The 25651-nt window shown below is 41.9% G+C and overlaps 1 protein-coding gene across 2 annotated transcripts in view; it reads left to right on the top strand.

The window, feature by feature from the left end:
* The window catches only part of peak1 (pseudopodium-enriched atypical kinase 1), a 267608-nt gene that overhangs the window by 233957 nt on the left and 8000 nt on the right, over positions 1–25651 (top strand). For both annotated transcript variants that reach the window (XM_031802148.1, XM_020456793.2), the window contains one exon: positions 12288–13039. In XM_031802148.1, the coding sequence (XP_031658008.1) occupies positions 12288–13039 (752 nt within the window). The remainder of the gene's footprint in view (positions 1–12287; positions 13040–25651) is intronic.

Here is a 25651-nt window from a genome sequence, read left to right on the forward strand (position 1 = left end):
ACACAAATGTAGTTTTTAGCCATCAAGGAAAACGCTATGTCTGGTGCAAACCCAACACCTCTCATCACCCCGAGAACACCATCCTATGGTAGTGGCAGCATCATGCTGTGGGGATGTTTTTCATCAGCAGGGCGTGGGAAACTGGTCAGAATTGAAGGAATGATGGATGGCGCTAAATACAGGGAATTTCTTGACGAAACCTGTTTCAGTCTTCCAAAGGTTTGAGACAGGGACAGAGGTTCACCTTCCAGAAGGACAATAATGCTAAGCATCCTGCTAAAGCAACACTCAAGTGGTTTAAGGGAAAACATTTAAATGTCTTGGAATGGCTTAGTCAAAGCCCAGACCTCAGTCCAGTTGAGAATCTGTGGTATGACTTAAAGATTGCTGTACACCAGCGGAACCCATCCAACTTGAAGGAGCTGGAGTAGTTTTGCCTTGTAGAATGGGCAAAAATCCCAGTGGCTAGATGTGCCAAGCTTATAGAGACATTCCCCACGTGACTTGCAGCTGTAATTGCTGCAAAAGGTGGCTCTACAACGTATTGGCTTTAGGAGGTGAATAGTTATGCATGCACAAGTTTTCCGTTTTTTGGTCTTATTTCTTGTTTCACAATAAAAAATATTTTTCATCTTCAAAGTGTTGTGTAAATCAAATGATACAAACCCATTTGAATTCCAGGTTGTAAGGCATCAAAATAGGAAAAATGTGAAGGGGGGTGAATACTTTCGGAAGCCACTCTAGGCTTATTCTGTTCAGAACAACGCAGGGTATGAAGTCATGTCATCTTGTCCATAGGACCATAAAGCATAGTGATCATAAACATTGACACTGTATATTACATTAGTTTTCTGATATGGAAATGTGAAGTGCACATTTGGACTCAGGTGTTTTGGCTTGCTTGTATGACATCAAAGGGTATTTATTATAATCCTCAATGGGAGCATTGCCATTAAATTGTTTAACTTGGGTCAAACGTTTCATGTAGCCTTCCACAAGCTTCCCACAATAAGTTGGGTGAATTTTGGCCCATTCCTCCTGACAGAGCTGGTGAAACTGAGTCAGGTTTGTATGCCTCCTTGCTTGCACACGCTTTTTTCAGTTCTACCGACAAATGTTCTATAGGATTGAGGTCAGGGCTTTGTGATGGCCACTCCAAAACCTTGACTTTCTTGTCCTTAAGCCATTTTGCCACAACTTCGGAAGTATGCTTGGGGTCATTGTCCATTTGGAAGACCCATTTGCGACCAAGCTTTAACTTCCTGACTGATGTTTCTTCAATATAACCACATCATTTTCCTTCAATATAACCACATCATTTTCCTTCATGAAGCCATCTATTTTGTCAACTGCACCAGTCCCTCCTGCAGCAAAGCACCTCCACAAGATGATGCTGCCACCCCCGTGCTTCATGGTTGGAATGATGTTCTTCGGCTTGCAAGCCTACCCCTTTGTCCTCCAAAAATAACAATGGTCATTATGGCCAAACAGTTCTATTTTTGTTTCATCAGACCAGAGGACATTTCTCCCAAAAGTACAATCTTTGTCCCCATGGTGGTTTTGTAGCAGTGGCTTCTTCCTTGTTGAGTGGCCTTTCAGGTTATGTCAATATAGGACTCGTTTTACTGTGGATATAGATACTTTTGTACCTGTTTCCTCCAGCATCTTCACAAGGTAATTTGCTGTTGTTCTGGGATTGATTGATATGCACCTTTCGCACCAAAGTACGTTAATCTCTAGGGAGACAGAACACGTCTCCTTCCTGAGCAGTATGACAGCTGCGTGGTCCCGTGGTGTTTATACCTGCGTACTATTGTTTGTACAGATGAACGTGGTACCTTCAGGCATTTGGAAATTGTCCAAGGATGACCCAGACTTGTGGAGGTCTACAATCAGGTCTTGGCTGATTTCTTTTGATTTTCCCGTGATGTCATGCAAGGAGGCACTAAGTTTGAAGGTGGGCCTTGAAATACATCTTCTAATGTCTTCTAAAGCCATGACATAATTTTATGGAAGTTTCCAAGCTGTTTAAAGGCACAGTCAACTTAGTGTATAACTTCTGACCCACTGGAAATGTGATATAGTGAATTATAAGTGAAATAATCTTTCTGTAAACAATTGTTGGAAAAATGACTTTTGTCATGCACAAAGTAGATGTCCTAACTGACGTGCCAAAACTATAGTTTGTTAACAAGAAATGTGTGGAGTGGTTGAAAATCAAGTTTTAATGACTCCAACCTAAGTGTATGTAAACTTCCGACTTCAACTTGACATAAATATGTTCATTTCTAAATGGTGAAACAGAAATGAAAATGCCCTCAAATAAAAGGTGCATTTTGTATCCTTTTTTTATTTACCTCATATTCTTCCCAGTTTTGTGATATCCAATTGGTAGTTAAGCTCTTGTCTCGTCGCTGAAATGTGCTCAGGAGAGGCGAAGTTCGAGACATGCGTCCTCCACACATGACTGCTTAGACCTCTGCACCACTCATGAGGCTCCACCACACACTTAAAATCTCAAATCCAAACTGCTGGAGTATTGCGCTAAATTACAAGTTTTAGGTTCATCGTCTAAATAAATATGTAGGGGAGTGTGTATTTAAAGATAGCTTTTGCAGAAATTATGGCAAGTTTGGATTTATAAAGGAAATTAAATGCAATTAGCCTTTAATCCAAGGGAGATTTGTGGAGGATTGGGACTTCAGCTCTTTCCATGTGACCATGATCGCTGAGTCAAAAGGCCTAGTTTTGTTGGCACCGTCCTTGTACCTAACTCTCCAAGACACTTACATAACAATTAAAGATGCCTTTTTGGAACAGTTCCACATGCAAATAGCCATTTGAAGCTATGACTTTGCTTTTTAATGTTTAATAATGTTATTGGATGGTCCAGCCACCTTTTAATGTATATAGACAGCATATGGGCAATGGGCATGTCATTAACTTTTAACATTGCCATGGGTTTTGCTTTTTGGGTTGTGTCATTTCAGAATGTCTACGGTTCTTAGAGCCTTTGAGAGTGGTGTTCTCACTGCCCGTGGGTGTTGTTCATAGGTCAATGACCAGTCAAAAGTTTGGACACATCTACTCATTCCAGGGTTTTTCTTTATATTGACTATTTTCTACATTGCATAATAATAGTGACGACATCAAAACTATGAAATAACACATGGAATCATGTAGTAACCAAAAAAGTGTTAAACAAATCAACATATATGTTATATTTGAGTTTCTTCAAAGTAGCCACTCTTTGCCTTGTTGAAAGCTTTGCACACTCTTGGCATTCTCTCAACCAGCTTGGAATACATTTCAATTAACAGGTGTGCCTTGTTAAAAGTTAATTTGTGGAATTTCTTTCCTTCTTGTTGTGTTTTAGCCAATCAATTGTGTTTTGACAAGGTAGGGGTGGTATACAGAAGATAGCCCTATTTGATAAAAGACCAAGTCCATATTATGGCAAGAACAGCTCAAATAAGCAAAGAGAAACGACAGTCTATCATTACTTTAAAACATGAAGGTCAGTCAATCCAGACAATTTCAAGAAAACCATCAAGCGCTATGATGAAACTGGCTCTCATGAGGACCGCCACAGGAAAGAAAGACCCAGAGTTAACTCTGCTGCAGAGGAGAAGTTCATTGGAGTTACCAGCCTCAGAATCCGGCAATTAACTGCACAACAGATTTCAGCCCAAATAAATGCTTCACAGACACGTCTCAACATCAACTGTTATGAGGAGATTGCGTGAATCAGGCCTTTACGGTCGAATTGCTGCAAAGAAACCACTACTAAAGGACACCACCAAGAAGAAGAGACTTGCTTGGGCCAAGAAATACGAGGAATGGACATTAGACTTGTGGAAATCTGTCCTTTCTTCTGATGAGTCCAAATTTGAGATTTTTGGTTCCAACTTTCATGTCTTTGTGACACGCAGAGTAGGTGAACGATTGAGAAGGAGGTGTGATGCAGTGGGAGTGCTTTGCTGGTGACACGGTCTGTGATTTATTTAGAATTCAAGGCATACTTAACCAGCAAGGCTACCACAGGATGGCGTATCGCTGCAGAATGCTATCTGGTTTGAGTTTAGTGGGACAATCATTTGGACAATGACCCAACCACACCTCCGGGCTGTGTGAGAGCAATTTGACCAAGATGGAGAGTGATGGCTGCATTTTTTAAATGTTTTACTGAACTTTATTTTTTTTAACCTTTTTTAACATCTTTTAACCTTTTTAAAAATGTTTTATTGAACTTTATTTTTTTTTACCTTTTTTAACATCTTTTAACCTTTTTAAAAATGTTTTATTGAACTTTATTTTTTAAACCTTTTTTAACATCTTTTAACCTTTTTAAAAATGTTTTATTGAATTTTGAATTGAATTTTACTTTAACTGGGAGAGTCAGTTAAGAGCAAATTCTTATTTACAATGACGGCCTTTTGGTTACTGGCCCAACGCTCTAACCACTAGGCTACCTGTTGTCCCGCATCAGATGACCTGGCCCCCACAATCACCCGACCTCAACCCAATTTAGATGCTTTGGGATGAGTTGGACCGCAGAGTGAAGGAAAAGCAGCCAACAAGTTCTCAATATATGTGGTAACTCCTTCAAGACTGTTGGAAAAGCATTCCAGGTGAAGCTAGTTGACAGAATGCCAAGAATGTGCAAGGCTGTCATGAAGGCAAAGGGTGGCTACTTTGAAGAATCTCAAATATAAAATATTTGTTGATTTGTTTAACACTTTTTTGTTTACTACAAGATTCCATATGTGTTATTTCATAGTGTTGATGTCTTCACTATTATTCTACAAAAGTTTGGGATCACTTTGAAATGTCCTTGTTTTTGAAAGATTAGCAAATTTTTTGTCCATTAAAGTAACATCAAATTGATCAGAAATATGGTGTACAATCATGGCCAAAAGTTTTGAATGACACAAATATTAATGTTCACAAAGTCTGCTGACTCAGTGTCTTTAGATTTGTTTTGTCAGATATTGCTATGGAATACTGAAGTATAATTACAAGCATTTCATAAGTGTCAAAGGGTTTTATTGACAGTTACATGAAGTTGATGCAAAGAGTCAATATTTGCAGTGTTGACCCTTCTTTTTCAAGACCTTTGCAATCCACCCTGGCATGCTGTCCAATTAACGTTTGGGCCACATCCTGACTGATGGCAGCCCATTCTTGCATAATCCATCCTGCCCTGCCTATCTAAGGTCTTCGAAAGCCAAGTCAACAAACAGGTCACTGACCATCTCGAATCCCACCGTACCTTCTCCGCTGTGCAATCTGGTTTCCGAGCCGGTCATGGGTGCACCTCAGCCACACTCAAGGTACTAAACGATATCATAACCGCCATCGATAAAAGACAGTACTGTGCAGCCGTCTTCATCGACCTTGCCAAGGCTTTCGACTCTGTCAATCACCATATTCTTATCGGCAGACTCAGGAGCCTCGGTTTTTCGGATGACTGCCTTGCCTGGTTCACCAATTACTTCGCAGACAGAGTTCAGTGTGTCAAATCGGAGGGCATGCTGTCCGGTCCTCTGGCAGTCTCTATGGGGGTGCCACAGGGTTCAATTCTCGGGCCGACTCTTTTCTCTGTGTATATCAATGATGTTGCTCTTGCTGCGGGCGATTCCCTGATCCACCTCTACGCAGACGACACCATTCTATATACTTTCGGCCCGTCTTTGGACACTGTGCTATCTAACCTCCAAACAAGCTTCAATGCCATACAACACTCCTTCCGTGGCCTCCAACTGCTCTTAAACGCTAGTAAAACCAAATGCATGCTTTTCAACCGGTCGCTGCCTGCACCCGCATGCCCGACTAGCATCACCACCCTGGATGGTTCCGACCTAGAATATGTGGATGTCTATAAGTACCTAGGTGTCTGGCTAGACTGCAAACTCTCCTTCCAGACTCATATCAAACATCTCCAATCGAAAATCAAATCAAGAGTCGGCTTTCTATTCCGCAACAAAGCCTCCTTCACTCACGCCGCCAAGCTTACCCTAGTAAAACTGACTATCCTACCGATCCTCGACTTCGGCGATGTCATCTACAAAATGGCTTCCAACACTCTACTCAGCAAACTGGATGCAGTCTATCACAGTGCCATCCGTTTTGTCACTAAAGCACCTTATACCACCCACCACTGCGACTTGTATGCTCTAGTCGGCTGGCCCTCGCTACATATTCGTCGCCAGACCCACTGGCTCCAGGTCATCTACAAGTCCATGCTAGGTAAAGCTCCGCCTTATCTCAGCTCACTGGTCACGATGGCAACACCCATCCGTAGCACGCGCTCCAGCAGGTGTATCTCACTGATCATCCCTAAAGCCAACACCTCATTTGGCCGCCTTTCGTTCCAGTACTCTGCTGCCTGTGACTGGAACGAATTGCAAAAATCGCTGAAGTTGGAGACTTTTATCTCCCTCACCAACTTCAAACATCAGAGCAGCTAACCAATCGCTGCAGCTGTACATAGTCTATTGGTAAATAGCCCACCCTTTTTCACCTACCTCATCCCCATACTGTTTTTATTTACTTTTCTGTTCTTTTGCACACCAATATCTCTACCTGTACATACCCATAACCACCAACAAGTGGGACACAATCATGAAGTGGAACGACATTTATTGGATATTTCAAACTTGTTTAACAAATCAAAAACTGAAAAAATGGGGCGTGCAAAATTATTCCGCCCCCTTAAGTTAATACTTTGTAGCGCCACCTTTTGCTGCGATTACAGCTGTAAGTCGCTTGGGGTATGTCTCTATCAGTTTTGCACATCGAGAGACTGACATTTTTTCCCATTCCTCCTTGCAAAACAGCTCGAGCTCAGTGAGGTTGGATGAAGAGCATTTGTGAACAGCAGTTTTCAGTTCTTTCCACAGATTCTCGATTGGATTCAGGTCTGGACTTTGACTTGGCCATTCTAACACCTGGATATGTTTATTTTTGAACCATTCCATTGTAGATTTTGCTTTATGTTTTGGATCATTGTCTTGTTGGAAGACAAATCTCCATCCCAGTCTCAGGTCTTTTGCAGACTCCATCAGGTTTTCTTCCAGAATGGTCCTGTATTTGGCTCCATCCATCTTCCCATCAATTTTAACCATCTTCCCTGTCCCTGCTGAAGAAAACCAGGCCCAAACCATGATGCTGCCACCACCATGTTTGACAGTGGGGATGGTGTGTTCAGGGTGATGAGCTGTGTTGCTTTTACGCCAAACATAACGTTTTGCATTGTTGCCAAAAAGTTCAATTTTGGTTTCATCTGACCAGAGCACCTTCTTCCACATGTTTGGTGTGTCTCCCAGGTGGCTTGTGGCAAACTTTAAACAACACTTTTTATGGATATCTTTAAGAAATGGCTTTCTTCTTGCCACTCTTGCATAAAGGCCAGATTTGTGCAATATACGACTGATTGTTGTCCTATGGACAGAGTCTCCCACCTCAGCTGTAGATCTCTGCAGTTCATCCAGAGTGATCATGGGCCTCTTGGCTGCATCTCTGATCAGTCTTCTCCTTGTATGAGCTGAAAGTTTAGAGGGACGGCCAGGTATTGGTAGATTTGCAGTGGTCTGATACTCCTTCCATTTCAATATTATCGCTTGCACAGTGCTCCTTGGGATGTTTAAAGCTTGGGAAATCTTTTTGTATCCAAATCCGGCTTTAAACTTCTTCACAACAGTATCTCGGACCTGCCTGGTGTGTTCCTTGTTCTTCATGATGCTCTCTGCGCTTTTAACGGACCTCTGAGACTATCACAGTGCAGGTGCATTCATACAGAGACTTGATTACACACAGGTGGATTGTATTTATCATCATTAGTCATTTAGGTCAACATTGGATCATTCAGAGATCCTCACTGAACTTCTGGAGAGAGTTTGCTGCACTGAAAGTAAAGGGGCTGAATAATTTTGCACGCCCAATTTTTCAGTTTTTGATTTGTTAAAAAAGTTTGAAATATCCAATAAATGTCGTTCCACTTCATGATTGTGTCCCACTTGTTGTTGATTCTTCACAAAAAAATACAGTTTTATATCTTTATGTTTGAAGCCTGAAATGTGGCAAAAGTTCGCAAAGTTCAAAGGGGCCGAATACTTTCGCAAGGCACTGTAAATACGAAAAATAACTGGTCGCATTTGTGCGAGTGTGACATACAGTTGAAGTCGGAAGTTTACATACACCTTTTCCAAATACATTTAAACTCAGTTTTTCACAATTACTGATATTTAATCATAGGAAATTGTTACTGTCTTAGGTCAGTTAGGATCACCAATTTATTTTAAGAATATGAAATGTCAGAATATTAGTTGAGAGAATTATTTATTTCAGCTTTTATTTCTTCCATCACACATACATACACTCAATTAGTATTTGGTAGCGTTGCCTTTAAATAGTTTAACTTGGGTCAAATATTTCAGGAAGACTTCCACAAGCTTCCCACAATAAGTTGGGTGAATTTTGCCCATTCCTCCTGACAGAGCTGGTGTAACTGAGTCAGGTTTGTAGGCCTCCTTGCTCGCACACGCTTTTCCACTTCTGCCAACAAATGTTCTATAGGATTGAGGTCAGAGCTTTGTGATGGCCACTCCAATACCTTGACTTTGTTGTCCTTAAGCCATTTTGTCACAACTTTGGAAGTAAGCTTGGGGTCATTGTCCATTTGGAAGACCCATTTGCGACCAAGCTTTAACTTCCTGACTGATGTTTCTTCAATATACCCACATAATTTTCCTTCATGAAGCAATCTATTTTGTCAAGTGCACCAGTCCCTCCTGCAGCAAAGCACCCCCACAAGATGATGCTGCCACCCCCGTGCTTCATGGTTGGGATGGTGTTCTTCGGCTTGCAAGCCTCCCCCTTTGTCCTCCAAAAATAACAATGGTCATTATGGCCAAATAGTTATATTTTTGAGGACATTTCTCCAAAAAGTACCATCTTTGTCCCCATGTGCAGTTGCAAACCGTAGTCTGGCTTTTTCATGGCGGTTTTGGAGAAGTGGCTTCTTCCTTGCTGAGCGGCCTTTCAGGTTATGTCGATATAGGACTCGTTTTACTGTAGATATGTGGATATAGATACTTTTTAACCTGTTTTCTCCAGCATCTTCACAAGGTCCTTTGCTGTTGTTCTGGGATTGATTTGCACTTTTCGCACCAAGTTCGTTATCTCTAGGAGACAGAACGCATCTCCTTCCTGAGCGGTATGGCGGCTGTGTGATTTTGCTTTTAGTGTTGATTAGGAACCGTGTCTAAAAAGCCAATACTTGTGAGCTGGCCCTAGTGATTGGCCCTGTTTTGAGACGAGCGTTCCTCTACTATAGAGACTCAACATGGGGGCCAAGGCAAGCTGAAGACCTATGCCGATGTCAGAAACGGATTTTCTTATGCTGTCGACTACATGTTGCTGAAATTTCCATTTGGAGATGTGCTCCTCCAGCATACAGTGGTCGCTGACATTGCAGTGGTCGCTGACAAGTTCTCATCCCTCAACTTTTTCATGGCACGCTTTCTCTGCATTATTTCACTCAAGCTGGAGACTTATCTCCCTCACTAACTTTAAGCATCAGCTGTCAGAGCAGCTTACCAATCACTGCACCTGTACACAGCCCATCTCTAAATAGCCCACCCAACTACCTCATCCCCATGTTATTCATTTTTGCTCCTTTGCACACCAGTATCTCTACTTGCACATTCATCTTCTGCACATTTATCACTCCAGTGTTAATGCTAAATTGTAATTATTTCGCCTTTATGGCCTATTTATTGCTTTACCTCCCTTACTCTTACTACATTTGCACACACTGTATATAGACTTCTCTATTGTGTTATTGACTGTACGTTTGTTTATCCCATGTGTAACTCTGTTGTTTTTGTTGCACTGCTTTGCTTTATCTTGGCCAGGGCGCAGTTGTAAATGAGAACGTGTTCTCAACTAGCCTACCTGGTTAAATAATGGTGAAATAAATTTTTAAAAACTGGAGAGAAATCGGCACAATGAAAAGGGGGGTCAGGCTGGTCTACTCCCACCTTCCGGCTGTGATGCTGGGGATATGGTCATATTCCACAGCAATGCAGACTGCAAACTAATTTTCAGTCTCGTTTCCAAGAACAAAACCCAGTACAGAGCCTCATTACCAGTACAGGCCCTCATTACCAAGAAGGTTTCAATGATTGCCAGAGGAACAGTTTGCCACAGAGAACTCTACCCTGATGCCCCGCTGCATAAGGAAAGGTTTTCTAGCTACCAGGAAAATCTGTCTAGGAAATTATTTCCTGAACATTTGAAGGTCTCCAGAAGATTTGTTCTCACCCACTGTTTCCTATCATAGCTTTTTTGTTTTTCTTATGGATATGTTTATTTGTTACTGATGCTCTGCTTCAAACATCTGTTCTTATTAGGTCAGAGTTGAAATAAAAATGGATTGTGGATAAGACGTTTGTAGATTTCGTACCTGAACAAATAACGTGTTATTATATGTTTAATCAAAGAATAAAGTCCCTTTATGTCTTTCTAACTAGATCTTGTTGGTGACTTTGACCATATGTGTAAATGGAATGTTTTCAAGAAAGAAAGTATTCCAACCTTTTTATAGATCAGACTCACAAACAGCACGAGAATGCGGGGAAAGAGAACCCCGATTCGGCACGTGCTATGTGCGCGAGTTGAATCTCCAATTTGCCGCACGCGTCTTGTACTCCTAAAAAGTTGGACAGGGTTGGCAGGTCTGCACCCTTCGCCCATGCACCATCACACAGACACATAAACACACACACACACACTGACTCACATTCTCCTTTAAAATACATGCGCGCACACACACACACACACCAGTGATTCATATAGCTAGGCATGGGCAATAGCAGAGCAATCTCTCCTGAGTTGGTGACGTAGACTCTCCAAGAAGCAGAATCCTCATGTCACCGTGCAGCTGGAGAGCCCAGTGTTATAGTACTAAATCTAGAAATGGGTCACTTAAAGCCATTTTCACTTTTGGCCTAGTACAGTGTCAATTGCACATATTTGTTGTCAGGCCAGCACACCTGATTCAACTGATCAAATGCTCAGTGTTTAACTTAGTTGAATCACATGGGTTAGTGCTGGGCTAAAACAAAACTATACTGCCCCTGGGGGAACAGGAACAGATTGAAACACTGCTTCTGTACATTGATCTGAAAATCATTGGTGTGTGTGTACACGTTTCAGGAGGATTTTCCAAGTGAAAGTAGTAGCAAGAGCATTAGTGGCAGGGTCATTCATACATTTGGATTAGGCTAAAGATGGTTGTCTTTAGCGGGATTACAATGGATTTGCAAGGGAAAATGTTAAATACTGTTGTTTTCCTTTAAAAACAAATTTTGCCTCTTATTTCTATCTGATCCTCAGTGCTCATTACTCCATATTCTTAGACAAGATGATGGATAGAGGCCTCCCAGTCTTGGACAGAATCTTACACGAGTGATAGAAGATTCCCTTCAGGCAATATTCAGATCTTTGGTAGCCTATTTAGCACCTAAATGATAAGGCAGCCAAGAGTATTTTGGATTGGTGTGGACTAACAGATGTTTTCATTTTTAACATCTTGAAATCTCATTCAGTGTTTAATGACATTCCAGGCCTAACCAAAATGTCCAAGGAAGATGAGAAGGGATTCAGAACAAGGACAAGCCTACAACTTTTAATGTCTTACAATAATTGTTTTGTTTTTTTCAGTTCCCTGAAGTGTATGCATCAAAGTCTACAATACGCTTTCTCTGAGGAGTGACACAATGGCTATTCTTAATGCTTTTTAATTCCCGTCACTGTGTGAGTCCTTTTCACCCTGACTGGGAACCCCCACCGAACCATCACTCTGGAGAAAAGCTTGAGGGATCTAGGGATTTCTGCCATGGTGGACAAAATTAGGGCACTGTTAACTAAAGCCCGCTGACAAAATCACTTTCCAAGTGCCTCCTTAAGCCTCTCTGAAAACCACTTGAGGAGAGATTTACTTTCGAACCACATGGTGGCTAGTTGGACAGACTTACTACCAGCTGTTCTGTTCTGGTTGGTGTCCTGAATTTGCCCCAGGACCTATCGCAGGGAGGAACTAGGCAGCATATGTAGCTACTGTACATGAGAACGAAAGTATGAGAATACTGTCAGAGGAATAGGGTTGTCGGATGTGTTAGGTTCTCAATACAGGCAAATCGTTTGACTCAATAACTTGGTGATGATGAACTGTTGATGTTTGAAACGTGCGTTGTTGTTGTAATCTCTCTTTCCTTTCGCAGGTCAATCCAGAGCCAACATGATCCCGCTGAAGCACCCACGGAACATCAAGGCTTCGGATGACACCCTGGCCGACTTGGACGAGGAGGCCTCCAAAGCCACTCCACCCCCGCTGCCCAAGAAGTCGGTAGCCCGCCCCAGTACAGAGACCTCCAGCCTGGGAAAGGAGCTCCCTCTGAGGCCCAAGCGTGAGGCGAAACCCGGGGGTACCAACCTGAGCGTAGCCAACCCCCTGTACGACCTGGACTCCACCTGGGAGACGGGCAGCCACAGCTCCTCGCTCAGCTCCGAGGCCCGCGCTCATGACCAGGAGAGTGGGGACTCCCTGGAGAGACCTGTGATGGCCGTCAACAAGGGCCGAGGGGCCAACAGCCTGTCGTGCCTGGCCTCGGCCCCCAACGCCACCACGGGGAGGGAGCGGCGGGGCTGCCACAGTGCAGAGTCCCTGGCGGGTAAGGCCCGGACCACGGCCAGGGTGGGCAGCAAACCCCAGAGGCAGGCCCTCTACAATGGCATGGACAGCTGGGAGGAGGTGGTGGGTCGCATCCGGGGGCTGCACACGGACACGTTGAGGAAGCTGGCGGGGAAGTGCGAGGACCGCTTTATGGCCGGGCAGAAGGACCACCTGCGCTTTGGCACGGACAGCTGGTCGCACTTCAGGTTGACCACAGGGAAGCCCTGCTGCGAAGCCGGAGACTCTGTTTACTACACTGCCTCCTATGCCAAGGATCCGTTGGTCAACTACGCCATCAAGGTATGACCAAAAGGTTTCAAAAGGGAGGCCTTTGCACTCTAAGTAGTAGTAATAAAATAATTTAATATTCCTCAGTGATTTATTTTGAGATCAAAATAAATATTGTGAGATCTCTTTGAACTTCAAGAGAGCAGCTTTATTTAAGTTAAATAGTTTTTAATAAATAAATATATATATATTTAATCTTCACTTATTCATGAAAACTCTTCTAAATAATCTAGTTTAAGCCTTTTGGGCACTGAGTCCCGCATGTCTCTGTTTGCCATGGCTTGGAAGTCACCAGCTCTGTCCTCTCTCAACTTCCTTCCTGCTGAAGTGAATTTCTTAGCTTTGAAAATAAAATATTACCAAGGGGATAATTTTATTATAGTAACTATCACACTCAGTGAAAGACATGCTCTGGAACTTTGACAACTAGTAAGTATTTTTTAAACCTCCCGCTTTGATCTGAGTGTGTCAATGTGTAGTTCATACATGCATCATCTATACTGAACAAAAATGTAAACGCTACATGCAGCCATTTCAACGATTTTACTGAGTTACAGTTCATATAAGGAAATCAGTCAATTGAAATACATTTGTTAGGCCCTAATCTATGGATTTCACATGACTGGGCAGGGGCTCCCCTGGGGAGCTAGGCCCAGCCAATCAGAATGAGTTTTTCCCCACAAATTGGCTTTATTACAGACAGAAATACACCTCAGTTTCATCGGGTGTCTGGTCTCAGACGATCCCACAGTTGAAGAAGCCGTATTTGGAGGTCCTGGGCTGGCGTAGTTACAAGTGGTCTGGGGTTATGAGGCCAGTTGGACATACTGCCAAATTCTCTAAAATGACGTTGGAGGCAGCTTATGGTAGAGAAATTAACATTCAATTCTCTGGCAACAACTCAGGTGGACATTCCTACAGTCTGCATGCCAATTGCATGCTCCCTCAAAATTTGAGACATCTGTGGCATTGAGTTGTGTGACAAAACTTCACATTTTAAAGTGACCTTTTGTTGTCCCCAGCACAAGGTGCACCTGTGTAATGATCATGCTGTTTAATCAGCGTCTTGATATGCCACCCCTGTCAGGTGGATGGATTATCTTGGCAAATGAGAAATGTTCACACACAGGGATGTAAACTCATTTGTGCACAAATTTTGAGAGAAATAAGCTTTTTGTGCGTATGGAAAAATTCTGAGATCTTTTATTTCATCTCATGAAACATGGGACCAACACTTTACAACCAGTAGGGCAGTGTTTCCCAAACTCGGTCCTCAGGATCCCAAGTGGTGCACGTTTAGTGTTTTTTTTCCCCCTAACACTACACAACTGATTCAAATGATCACAGCTGGATGATTAGTCGATTATTTGAATCAGCTGTGTAGTGTTAGGGCAGAAACCCAAATGAAATCCCAAATTCTTTCTAAAAATGGCTACATTAGCGTGTTTGTGTGTGGGCAGCCTGCCAGATGGGACCTGAATATAAGCATGGAGCTGGGGATACAGTGCTTTCAGAAAGTATTCACACTTTTCCCACATTTTGTAATGTTACAGCCTGAATGCAAAATAGATTAAAAGTTGAAATGTCTTGAATCAATAAGTATTTAACCCCTTTGTTATGGCAAGCCTAAATAAGTTCAGGAATAAACATTTGCTTAACAAGTCACATAATACATTGCGTGGACTCTGTGTGCAATAACAGTGTTTAACATGATGTTTTAATGACCAGCTCTGACCAGCTCTGTACCCCATACAATTATCAAACACAGATACAACCACAAAGACCAGGGATGTTTTCCAATCCCTAGCAAAGTAATGTATGTAAGCAAAGTTATGTAATAAATAAATAAATAAAAAATAAGCTAATATTAACCATGGTGAAGTTAGTAATAACAGTTTGGATGGTGTATCAATACAACCAGTCACTACAAAGATGCAGGCGTCCTTCCTAACTCAGTTGCCGGAGAGGAAGGAAACCCCTCAGGGATGTCACCATTGAGGCCAATGGTGACTTTAAAACACTTACAGAGTTTAATGGCTGTGATTGGAGAACACGGAGGATGGATCAACAGCATTGTAGTTACTCCACAATTACTGGCCTGAAATGACAGAGTGAAAAGAAGGAAGTCTGCACAGGTTAAAAATATGACAAAACGTGCATGATGTTTACGATAAGGCACCACAGTAATACTGCCAGTATGAGAATACTTTCTGAAGGCTCGTAGCGGCTGCATTATTTACGTGGCAGAAAAACACTCAGCGCTCCACAAAGCACTTCAAAGCCTTCTCTCCACGTTAAGGGCCAGGCTCAAGAGAAGGAGTGGTTTTCCCTGGCGATTTCCCCGAGAAATGAGACAAACAAGAGCATCCACATACAGTCATAATAGCCTAGCGACCCAATTAAAAAAGTTTCCACCCTCCATAATATCAATGTGCCCCAGTTGTGTGCAGGAAGATAGCGCTCTCTGCTCCCTCAACACATCAACAAAATAGATCTGTTTATGCATTTGAGTCATGACTATTTAACAGTATGTTTATTATTCGCAGTCAGTCAGCTTTTCACAGATTTGCAGGAGCGCGTCATATCTCCAAGGTTTTTGGAAAGCAATTTCTATTTCAAGGTTAGGCTTCTGATAGCTCTATACTTGATACCAATTCAATGCATTTCAATTGAACTTCCTTTGGGAAAAATCACTCAGTTCCATTCAAGTCCATTTTTTGAATTAATTCAACTAGGCAAATCAAATTCAAATTGAATGTCAATGCAGTATGCATTTATGATAATACATTGATACCAACCCTGGTTTGTTATTTAGCCTTATTCTCGCAGAGAAGTGTACCACGGACAGTGTGACTATTTCTAGCATTGAATCACTTCACAGTTCAAACAACCCTGTGGGTGCAAAGAAACTGTCACACTGACTCTCATCAACTCATAAGAAAAGTGATGAGGAAAGTAAGGAAATAAAGGAAATAAAGCTCTAGGCTATATAGAACTGTCAGGGTCACTCATACCTATTATTTTCAGTTCAAAGGAAGGACAACGAATGCCTATTGCCATTTAGATGAAGTTGTTGTATGTCCATTCTGTTTTAGTTTAGTCATCAGTGTGCACTTCTAGATTTGTTGTCCTGTTTCCCAAGTAGGCAAACTTTCAGACAAACTTTGATTTGCCCAAAATAGCCACAACATTAATTTGTTATTGTAATAACCATCCAGTAACAGCTCACCAATATGAAATACAACTATTGTACAACTATAGTACAACTGAAAGCCCAAGGTTTATGCTGTCCTATATTTCTCCCTGTTTAGACCATTGCATGGCAAATGGTCCAGAAACAAAGGACAATGCTCAAGGACTAGTCAGGCCTTCTCCCTCTGAGCAGCCAAAATGTATCTCTGTTACAGTATCTAGAGGACTGACTGATACATACCAACCAAGGATACTATATAATTATCCTTTCTAATACTTGTTCACTGAGAATAACTCTGATGCTGTCTATATGGATGTATGATCTCTCTATGGTAACTGTTCTCTGAGGATAACTCAAATCAAATCAAATCAAAATCTAATCCAATTTTATTTGTCACATACACATGGTTAGCAGATGTTAATGCGAGTGTAGCGAAATGCTTGTGCTTCTAGTTCCGACAATGCAGTAATAACGAACAAGTAATCTAACTAACAATTCCAAAAAAACTACTGTCTTATACACAGTGTAAGGGGATAAGGAATATGTACATAAGGATATATGAATGAGTGATGGTACAAAGCAGCATAGGCAAGATACAGTAGATGATATCGAGTACAGTATAACATATGAGATGAGTATGTAAACAAAGTGGCATAGTTAAAGTGGCTAGTGATACATGTATTACATAAGGATGCAGTCGATGATAGAGTACAGTATATACATATGCATATGAGATGAATAATGTAGGGTAAGTAACATTATATAAGGTAGCATTGTTTAAAGTGGCTAGTGATATATTTACATAATTTCCCATCAATTCCCATTATTAAAGTGGCTGGAGTTGAGTCAGTGTCATTGACAGTGTGTTGGCAGCAGCCACTCAATGTTAGTGGTGGCTGTTTAACAGTCTGATGGCCTTGAGATAGAAGCTGTTTTTCAGTCTCTCGGTCCCAGCTTTGATGCACCTGTACTGACCTCGCCTTCTGGATGACAGCGGGTTGAACAGGCAGTGGCTCGGGTGGTTGATGTCCTTGATGATCTTTATGGCCTTCCTGTAGCATCGGGTGGTGTAGGTGTCCTGGAGGGCAGGTAGTTTGCCCCCGGTGATGCGTTGTGCAGACCTCACTACCCTCTGGATAGCCTTACGGTTGAGGGCGGTGCAGTTGCCATACCAGGCGGTGATACACCCCGCCAGGATGCTCTCGATTGTGCATCTGTAGAAGTTTGTGAGTGCTTTTGGTGACAAGCCGAATTTCTTCAGCCTCCTGAGGTTGAAGAGGCGCTGCTGCGCCTTCTTCACGATGCTGTCTGTGTGAGTGGACCAATTCAGTTTGTCTGTGATGTGTATGCCAAGGAACTTAAAACTTGCTACCCTCTCCACTACTGTTCCATCGATGTGGATAGGGGGGTGTTCCCTCTGCTGTTTCCTGAAGTCCACAATCATCTCCTTAGTTTTGTTGACGTTGAGTGTGAGGTTATTTTCCTGACACCACACTCCAAGGGCCCTCACCTCCTCCCTGTAGGCCGTCTCGTCGTTGTTGGTAATCAAGCCTACCACTGTTGTGTCGTCCGCAAACTTGATGATTGAGTTGGAGGCGTGCGTGGCCACGCAGTCGTGGGTAAACAGGGAGTACAGGAGAGGGCTCAGAACGCACCCTTGTGGGGCCCCAGTGTTGAGGATCAGAGGGGTGGAGATGTTGTTGCCTACCCTCACCACCTGGGGGCGGCCCGTCAGGAAGTCCAGTACCCAGTTGCACAGGGCGGGGTCGAGACCCAGGGTCTCGAGCTTGATGACGAGCTTGGAGGGTACTATGGTGTTGAATGCCGAGCTGTAGTCGATGAACAGCATTCTCACATAGGTATTCCTCTTGTCCAGATGGGTTAGGGCAGTGTGCAGTGTGGTTGAGATTGCATCGTCTGTGGACCTATTTGGGCGGTAAGCAAATTGGAGTGGGTCTAGGGTGTCAGGTAGGGTGGAGGTGATATGGTCCTTGACTAGTCTCTCAAAGCACTTCATGATGACGGATGTGAGTGCTACGGGGCGGTAGTCGTTTAGCTCATTTACCTTAGCTTTCTTGGGAACAGGAACAAAGGTGGCCCTCTTGAAGCATGTGGGAACAGCAGACTGGTATAGGGATTGATTGAATATGTCCGTAAACACACCGGCCAGCTGGTCTGCGCATGCTCTGAGGGCGCGGCTGGGGATGCCGTCTGGGCCTGCAGCCTTGCGAGGGTTAACACGTTTAACTGTCTTACTCACCTCGGCTGCAGTGAAGGAGAGACCGCATGTTTTCGTTGCAGGCCGTGTCAGTGGCACAGTATTGTCCTCAAAGCGGGCAAAAAAGTTATTTAGTCTGCCTGGGAGCAAGACATCCTGGTCCGTGACTGGGCTGGATTTCTTCCTGTAGTCCGTGATTGACTGTAGACCCTGCCACATGCCTCTTGTGTCTGAGCCGTTGAATTGAGATTCTACTTTGTCTCTGTACTGGCGCTTAGCTTGTTTGATAGCCTTGCGGAGGGAATAGCTGCACTGTTTGTATTCGGTCATGTTACCAGACACCTTGCCCTGATTAAAAGCAGTGGTTCGCGCTTTCAGTTTCACACGAATGCTGCCATCAATCCACGGTTTCTGGTTAGGGAATGTTTTAATCGTTGCTATGGGAACGACATCTTCAACGCACGTTCTAATGAACTCGCACACCGAATCAGCGTATTCGTCAATGTTGTTATCTGACGCAATACGAAACATCTCCCAGTCCACGTGATGGAAGCAGTCTTGGAGTGTGGAGTCAGCTTGGTCGGACCAGCGTTGGACAGACCTCAGCGTGGGAGCCTCTTGTTTTAGTTTCTGTCTGTAGGCAGGGATCAACAAAATGGAGTCGTGGTCAGCTTTTCCGAAAGGGGGGCGGGGCAGGGCCTTATATGCGTCGCGGAAGTTAGAGTAACAATGATCCAAGGTCTTTCCACCCCTGGTTGTGCAATCGATATGCTGATAAAATTTAGGGAGTCTTGTTTTCAGATTAGCCTTGTTAAAATCCCCAGCTACAATGAATGCAGCCTCCGGATAAATTGTTTCCAGTTTGCAGAGAGTTAAATAAAGTTCGTTCAGAGCCATCGATGTGTCTGCTTGGGGGGGATATATACGGCTGTGATTATAATCGAAGAGAATTCTCTTGGCAGATAATGCGGTCTACATTTGATTGTGAGGAATTCTAAATCTGGTGCTGTCTATATGGATGTATGATCTCTGTGGTAACTGTTCACTAGGGATAACTCTGATGTCTATATGGATGTATGATCTCTGTGGTAACTGTTCTCTGAGGATAACTGATGCTGTCTATATGGATGTATGATCTCTGTGGTAACTGTTATCTGAGGATAACTCTGATGCTGTCTATATGGATGTAGGATCTCTGTGGTAACTGTTCTCTGAGGATAACTCTGATGCAGTCTATATGGATGGATGATCTCTGTGGTAACTGTTATCTGAGGATAACTCTGATGCTGTCTTTATGGATGTATGATCTCTGTGGTAACTGTTCACTAGGGATAACTCTGATGCTGTCTATATGAATGTATGCTATCTGTTGTAACTGTTCTCTGAGGATAACTCTGATGCTGTCTATATGGATGTATGATCTCTGTGGTAACTGTTCACTAGGGATAACTCTGATGCTGTCTATATGGATGTATGATCTCTGTGGTAACTGTTATCTGAGGATAACTCTGATGATATCTATATGGATGTATGATCTCTGTGGTAACTGTTCTCTGAGGATATCTCTGATGCTGTCTATATGGATGTATGATCTCTGTGGTAACTGTTCTCTGAGGATATCTCTGATGCTGTCTATATGGATGGATGATCTCTGTGGTAACTGTTATATGAGGATAACTCTGATGCTGTCTATATGGATGTATGATCTCTGTGGTAACTGTTATCTGAGGATAACTCTGATGCTGTCTATATGGATGGATGATCTCTGTGGTAACTGTTCACTAGGGATAACTGATGCTGTCTATATGAATGTATGATATCTGTGGTAACTGTTCTCTGAGGATAACTCTGATGCTGTCTATATGGATGTATGATCTCTGTGGTAACTGTTCTCTGCGGATAACTCTGATGCTGTCTATATGGATGGATGATCTCTGTGGTAACTGTTCACTAGGGATAACTCTGATGCTGTCTATATGGATGTATGATCTCTGTGGTAACTGTTATCTGAGGATAACTCTGATGCTGTCTATATGGATGGATGATCTCTGTGGTAACTGTTATCTGAGGATAACTCTGATGCTGTCTATATGGATGTATGATCTCTGTGGTAACTGTTATCTGCGGATAACTCTGATGCTGTCTATATGGATGGATGATCTCTGTGGTAACTGTTATCTGAGGATAACTCTGATGCTGTCTATATGGATGGATGATCTCTGTGGTAACTGTTCACTAGGGATAACTCTGATGCTGTCTATATGGATGGATGATCTCTGTGGTAACTGTTATCTGAGGATAACTCTGATGCTGTCTATATGGATGGATATCTGTGGTAACTGTTCACTAGGGATAACTCTGATGCTGTCTATATGGATGGATATCTGTGGTAACTGTTCACTAGGGATAACTCTGATGCTGTCTATATGGATGGATGATCTCTGTGGTAACTATTCACTGAGGATAACTCTGATGATATCTATATGGATGTATGATGGATGTATGATCTCTGTGGTAACTGTTCTCTGAGGATATCTCTGATGCTGTCTATATGGATGGATGATCTCTGTGCTAACTTGAATCTGGACAGGGTGAACTCTAAATTTCTCTGAGGTTTTATTGTTCTCAGGATTTCTGTTTTATTTACATTGGTCTAATCCCACACACAAGCTCTTAAATGATGTGGCCCTCTGTTAAGATAGGGCCTGGGAGTGTTTAGGTTACTGTAAACGTGGCATCGTTTGATTGATGAATGGTGGTTGGTTTTGGGTTGAGAGGTTACAGTTTCAGATGTTATAATTGGGATGAAATGACTTTTTCTCTCTATTATTCTGTGTCCAGTTAATGGAGGAAGGTTGTATGATCAATTCTCATTTCCTAGGCCTCTGGCCTAGTAGGGATCTCTTTGTCCATGCTTTGACTTCCAAGTTAACCCTACGATCAATATGCCTAGAATTAAGCTTTGTTTATGTCAGTATTGCCTTGTTTAAGAGTATTCCTTTTATATGAATCCATTCATTTGACAAAGTAATTAAATACACTTGTATGTAGAATTCCATTCTCAGACGTTGCCTATTACTGTAACTCAGCTGTAGTGATCTTGCATATTACTAAATCCTCTTTCTGGAGTCAGATAAACCTTTTAATAGGCTAATTGCTTCGTCTTATTACTAGCCGCATGTGAGGCATTTATAATATCATATATACATGTCAAATGAATGATTGTCTCAGTCAGAGAATGTGGCCTGTTGGAGATTGGCTGCTCCCTGTGTTCTGTGTGCTTTGATCAAAGTGGGGAGAATGAGAGCGACAGTGAGCTGCACATGGTGTCACTGGGGGTTATGAGAAGAGAAGCGCTCCCACCAATGCCTGTGACAGCGGGTACTCTCCTCTCCCAGCTTTGCACAAGATGATGACATGAACAATGATGCACATCTGAAGAAAAGGATGAGACGTAGATAATCTCTCTCTCTCTAGCTTGCTCTCTCTTTCTCTGGACCTTCCCTGTGGATTTAGAGAGGGAGCAAAACATTTTTTGACTGAAGTTACAGAAATCTGTTTTTCACAATCTGACAGTGCTCTATCAGGGCTTCTTCAAAGAAACAATCATATGTTGATCATGGACCCTTAGAGGAAATTCTATTTCTTGCAAAGTTTTGTAAAGCTCTGGTTCTGGATTTGGTTCATGCATATTGTATGAGGTGTGTGACGCCTCTGTACTTTAGTCTAGTACATTCACAAAAGTCCTAAGCCATTGCAGCATCTATAGCATAAAAATACAAAAACCCTGAAGCTCAAGGCAAAACAAAAAAAGGAATCTAGAGGTCGAAAGAAATGCACATCTGTTTAGGTGAGGTGCTGGCTATCGGAGTAGAACACTGACAAAGAAAAGGAGAGTCTCACAGTCTCTAGGAGCTCAGATGCAATAATGTTATAACCTAATATCCAATGTTTCAACAGACAAGCTGTCTTCATCGGGGTATAATGACAAACACTGCAGTTCACTAGTTTATATAGTGTCAATGGACACACACACAGGTGTCTGTAATCATGGCTGGCTGTGGCCTGATATCATTGGTTAATTCTCAGATATGAAAATAACGTACCAAAAACATGGATGGGATAGCATACGATTTATAGATACAATTTAGCAACATAAGCCTACAAACATTTACAATAGCAGAATGGCTTCAGATCAAAGTCTACGTTGAGAGCGGGAGAAGCAAGGGTCTTTAAATTAAAGATCCAGGCAGCCTCTCGTTTTAACAATAAATTGTCGAGGTCACCCCCTCTCCTGGGGAGGGGGACATGTTCGATGCCGATATAACGTAGGGACGAAATAGAGTGGTTTACTTTCAAGAAGTGTGCCGCAACTGGATAAGTCGAGTTTTTGCACCAAATGGTGCTCCGAGACTCGTACTTTTAATTCGCACTTTGTTTTACCCACATCATTTTTTACCACAAGGACAAGTTATAGAAAAAAAGTAGCCTCTTGGAATGATCTTGTTTGAACCACGTAGTCTATTGTTTGAATAACTTAGTATCTCTGTCAAATGACTGAATTGTTCTTTGTCTAATTATGCCTCATTTGTTATGCAGCTTGTCAGACCGTGATGCCTGCAGCCATTCGTTGATATGACAGTTCTTTGACAGCCTAAAACAGTGCTGCTTTTGAATGCCCGAGTGTATAAGTAGGCAAGTGTGGTGCGAGGAGCAGAGCATAATTTCACCTCCAATTTTGCTCTGCTAATGCTCAGCTACAAGCTCTGGGCATGCTCTGCCTGGCATTTATCATTTCCTTTATCACTATTATTTTAACTAGGCCTATTCAGTTGTCATTATTTAGCCTACCCCACCCACAGTAGCCTATATATACTTTATATTCTACTTTCTATGATACATGGAGGTTTTAGATAGGCAATACATAGGCTACTGTAAATGTGGGGTCTTTCCACCATAATTTGAAAATAAATTCATTAAAAATCCTACAATGTGATTTTCTGTAATTTCTTTTCTCATTTTGTTTGTCATAGTTGAAGTGTACCTATGATGAAAATTACAGGCCTCTCTCATCCTTTTAATTGGGAGAACTTGCACAATTGGTGGCTGACTAAATACTTTTTTGCCCCACTGTAGTACATATGTCAAACGGCCCTTTAGTTATGGCCTAGTTATCTACAACGTTGTGGTCTGAAATTCCTGGCTCATGGGCCACATCAGACTTGCAAATCATAATACGCTGGTTTGTGAAGGGATTAGTAATACCTATAGGAATCCAGCTAGAGGGAAGATATCCAAAAATTTGAATATTTTATCACCTGCAACCTGCACTCAAAATGACTGCTATGGTGAAGGCCTCAAAATTCAATACTACCTAAACCATCTAAACTGGAACAACCATCTCATTAACGGATGAAACCCCTCAAATTGGATTAGTTTAGAAAAATTGTGGTTATTTATCTTTTGTATATTATAAGATCAGTTAATCAGTTAATGTGCGTGAGGAAACATAGATATTAAAACTATTCTAAAAATCTACTTGCAAAAAAAAGCATGATGGGAAAATTGTGAATGAGGCCCCTCCCACGTCTTTTTCACTCAGAGTTAACGGAAATTAATTCAACACAGCCGAGTAACAATACTACGCGATTTGAAATTATTTATTGAATCAAATATTATTTTGATAAGGCAAAGCTAAAAATATTGATTTTAATGCATCTTCGAAGGAGCACTTGAGAGAGAGAACCATGCATAATGGATGGATTTGGCGGACGGATTGCTAAATAAATCCTTGCATTGCAGGGATCAACTTGCTGTGGCAGTTTTGTAGCCTCTTGCAGTACTAATAATAAAGGATTACTACCTTGCTATTCTGTGCAGACTGACACAAACTTGAGTTAGGCCATTTCGAACACTTCAAGCTACCATGAGTCAAAAGCCACCAACTGGGCAAAAAAAGGTGTGCACAGATTATTTTGACAGTAATATTGTGTAGAGTTGATTTTATTAGCAGGAAGAAGTTTAACTAATGTCTAAATGTGGGGTCTTTGGTAAACAAAAGTGCTTTCAGAAAGTATTCACACCCCATTACTTTTTCCACATTTTGTTGTGTTACAGTCTGAATTTAAAATGGATTAAACTTTTTTTTTCACTGGCCTACACACAATACCACATAATGTCAAAGTGGAATTATGTTTTAAAAAATATGCATAAGTTAACCATTTTTATAAGCTGAAATGTCTTTAGTCAGTACATATTCAACCCCTTTTTATGGCAAGCCTAAATACCTCATCTCTGTACCCCACACATACAATTATCTGTAAGGTCCCTCAGTCGAGCAGTGAATTTCAAACACAGATTCAACCATAAAGACCAGGAAGATTTTCCAATGCCTCGCAAAAAGGGCACCTATTGGTAAATGGGTAAAAATAAAAAATAAAAAGCAGACATCAAACATCCCTTTGAGCATGGTGAAGTTATTAATTACACTTTGGATGGTGTATCAATACACCCAGTCACTACAACAATACAGGCGTCCTTCCTAACTCTGGAGAGGAAGGAAACCGCTCAGGGGTTTCACCATGGGGCCAATGGTGACTTTAAAACAGAGAGTTTAATGGCTGTGATAGGAGAAAACTGAGGACGGATCAACAACATTGTAGTTAATCCACAATACTAACAGAATACAAATATTCTAAAACAAGGCATTACTGCAAAAAAATGTGGCAAAGCAATTAACCTTTTGTCCTGAATACAAAGTTTTATGTTTTGGAAGAAAACCAAAATATGTACCACTATCCATATTTGTATGCATAGTGGTGGCTGCATCATGTTATGGGTATGCTTGTAATTGTTCAGGACTGGGGAGTTTTTCAAGATAAAAAAGAAATGCTATGGAGCAATGCAAAGGCAAAATCCTAGAGGAAAACCTGGTTCAGTCTGCTTTCCACCAGACTCTGGGAGATTAATTCACCTTTAAGCAGGAGCATAACCTAAAATACAAGGCCAAATCTACACTAGAGTTGCTTACCAAGAAGACAGTGAAAGTTCCTGAGTGGCCGCGTTAGATTTTCAAGCAGATTTAAATCAAAACTCTATGGCAAGACCTGAAAATAGTTGTGTAGCAATGATCAATAACCAATTTGTCAGAGCTTGAAGAATTTAAAAAACAATAATGGGCAAATGTTGCACAATCCAGGTGTGGAAAGCTCTT

This window comes from Oncorhynchus kisutch, linkage group LG22 (genome assembly GCF_002021735.2).
Source record: "Oncorhynchus kisutch isolate 150728-3 linkage group LG22, Okis_V2, whole genome shotgun sequence".
Taxonomy (NCBI): domain Eukaryota; kingdom Metazoa; phylum Chordata; class Actinopteri; order Salmoniformes; family Salmonidae; genus Oncorhynchus; species Oncorhynchus kisutch.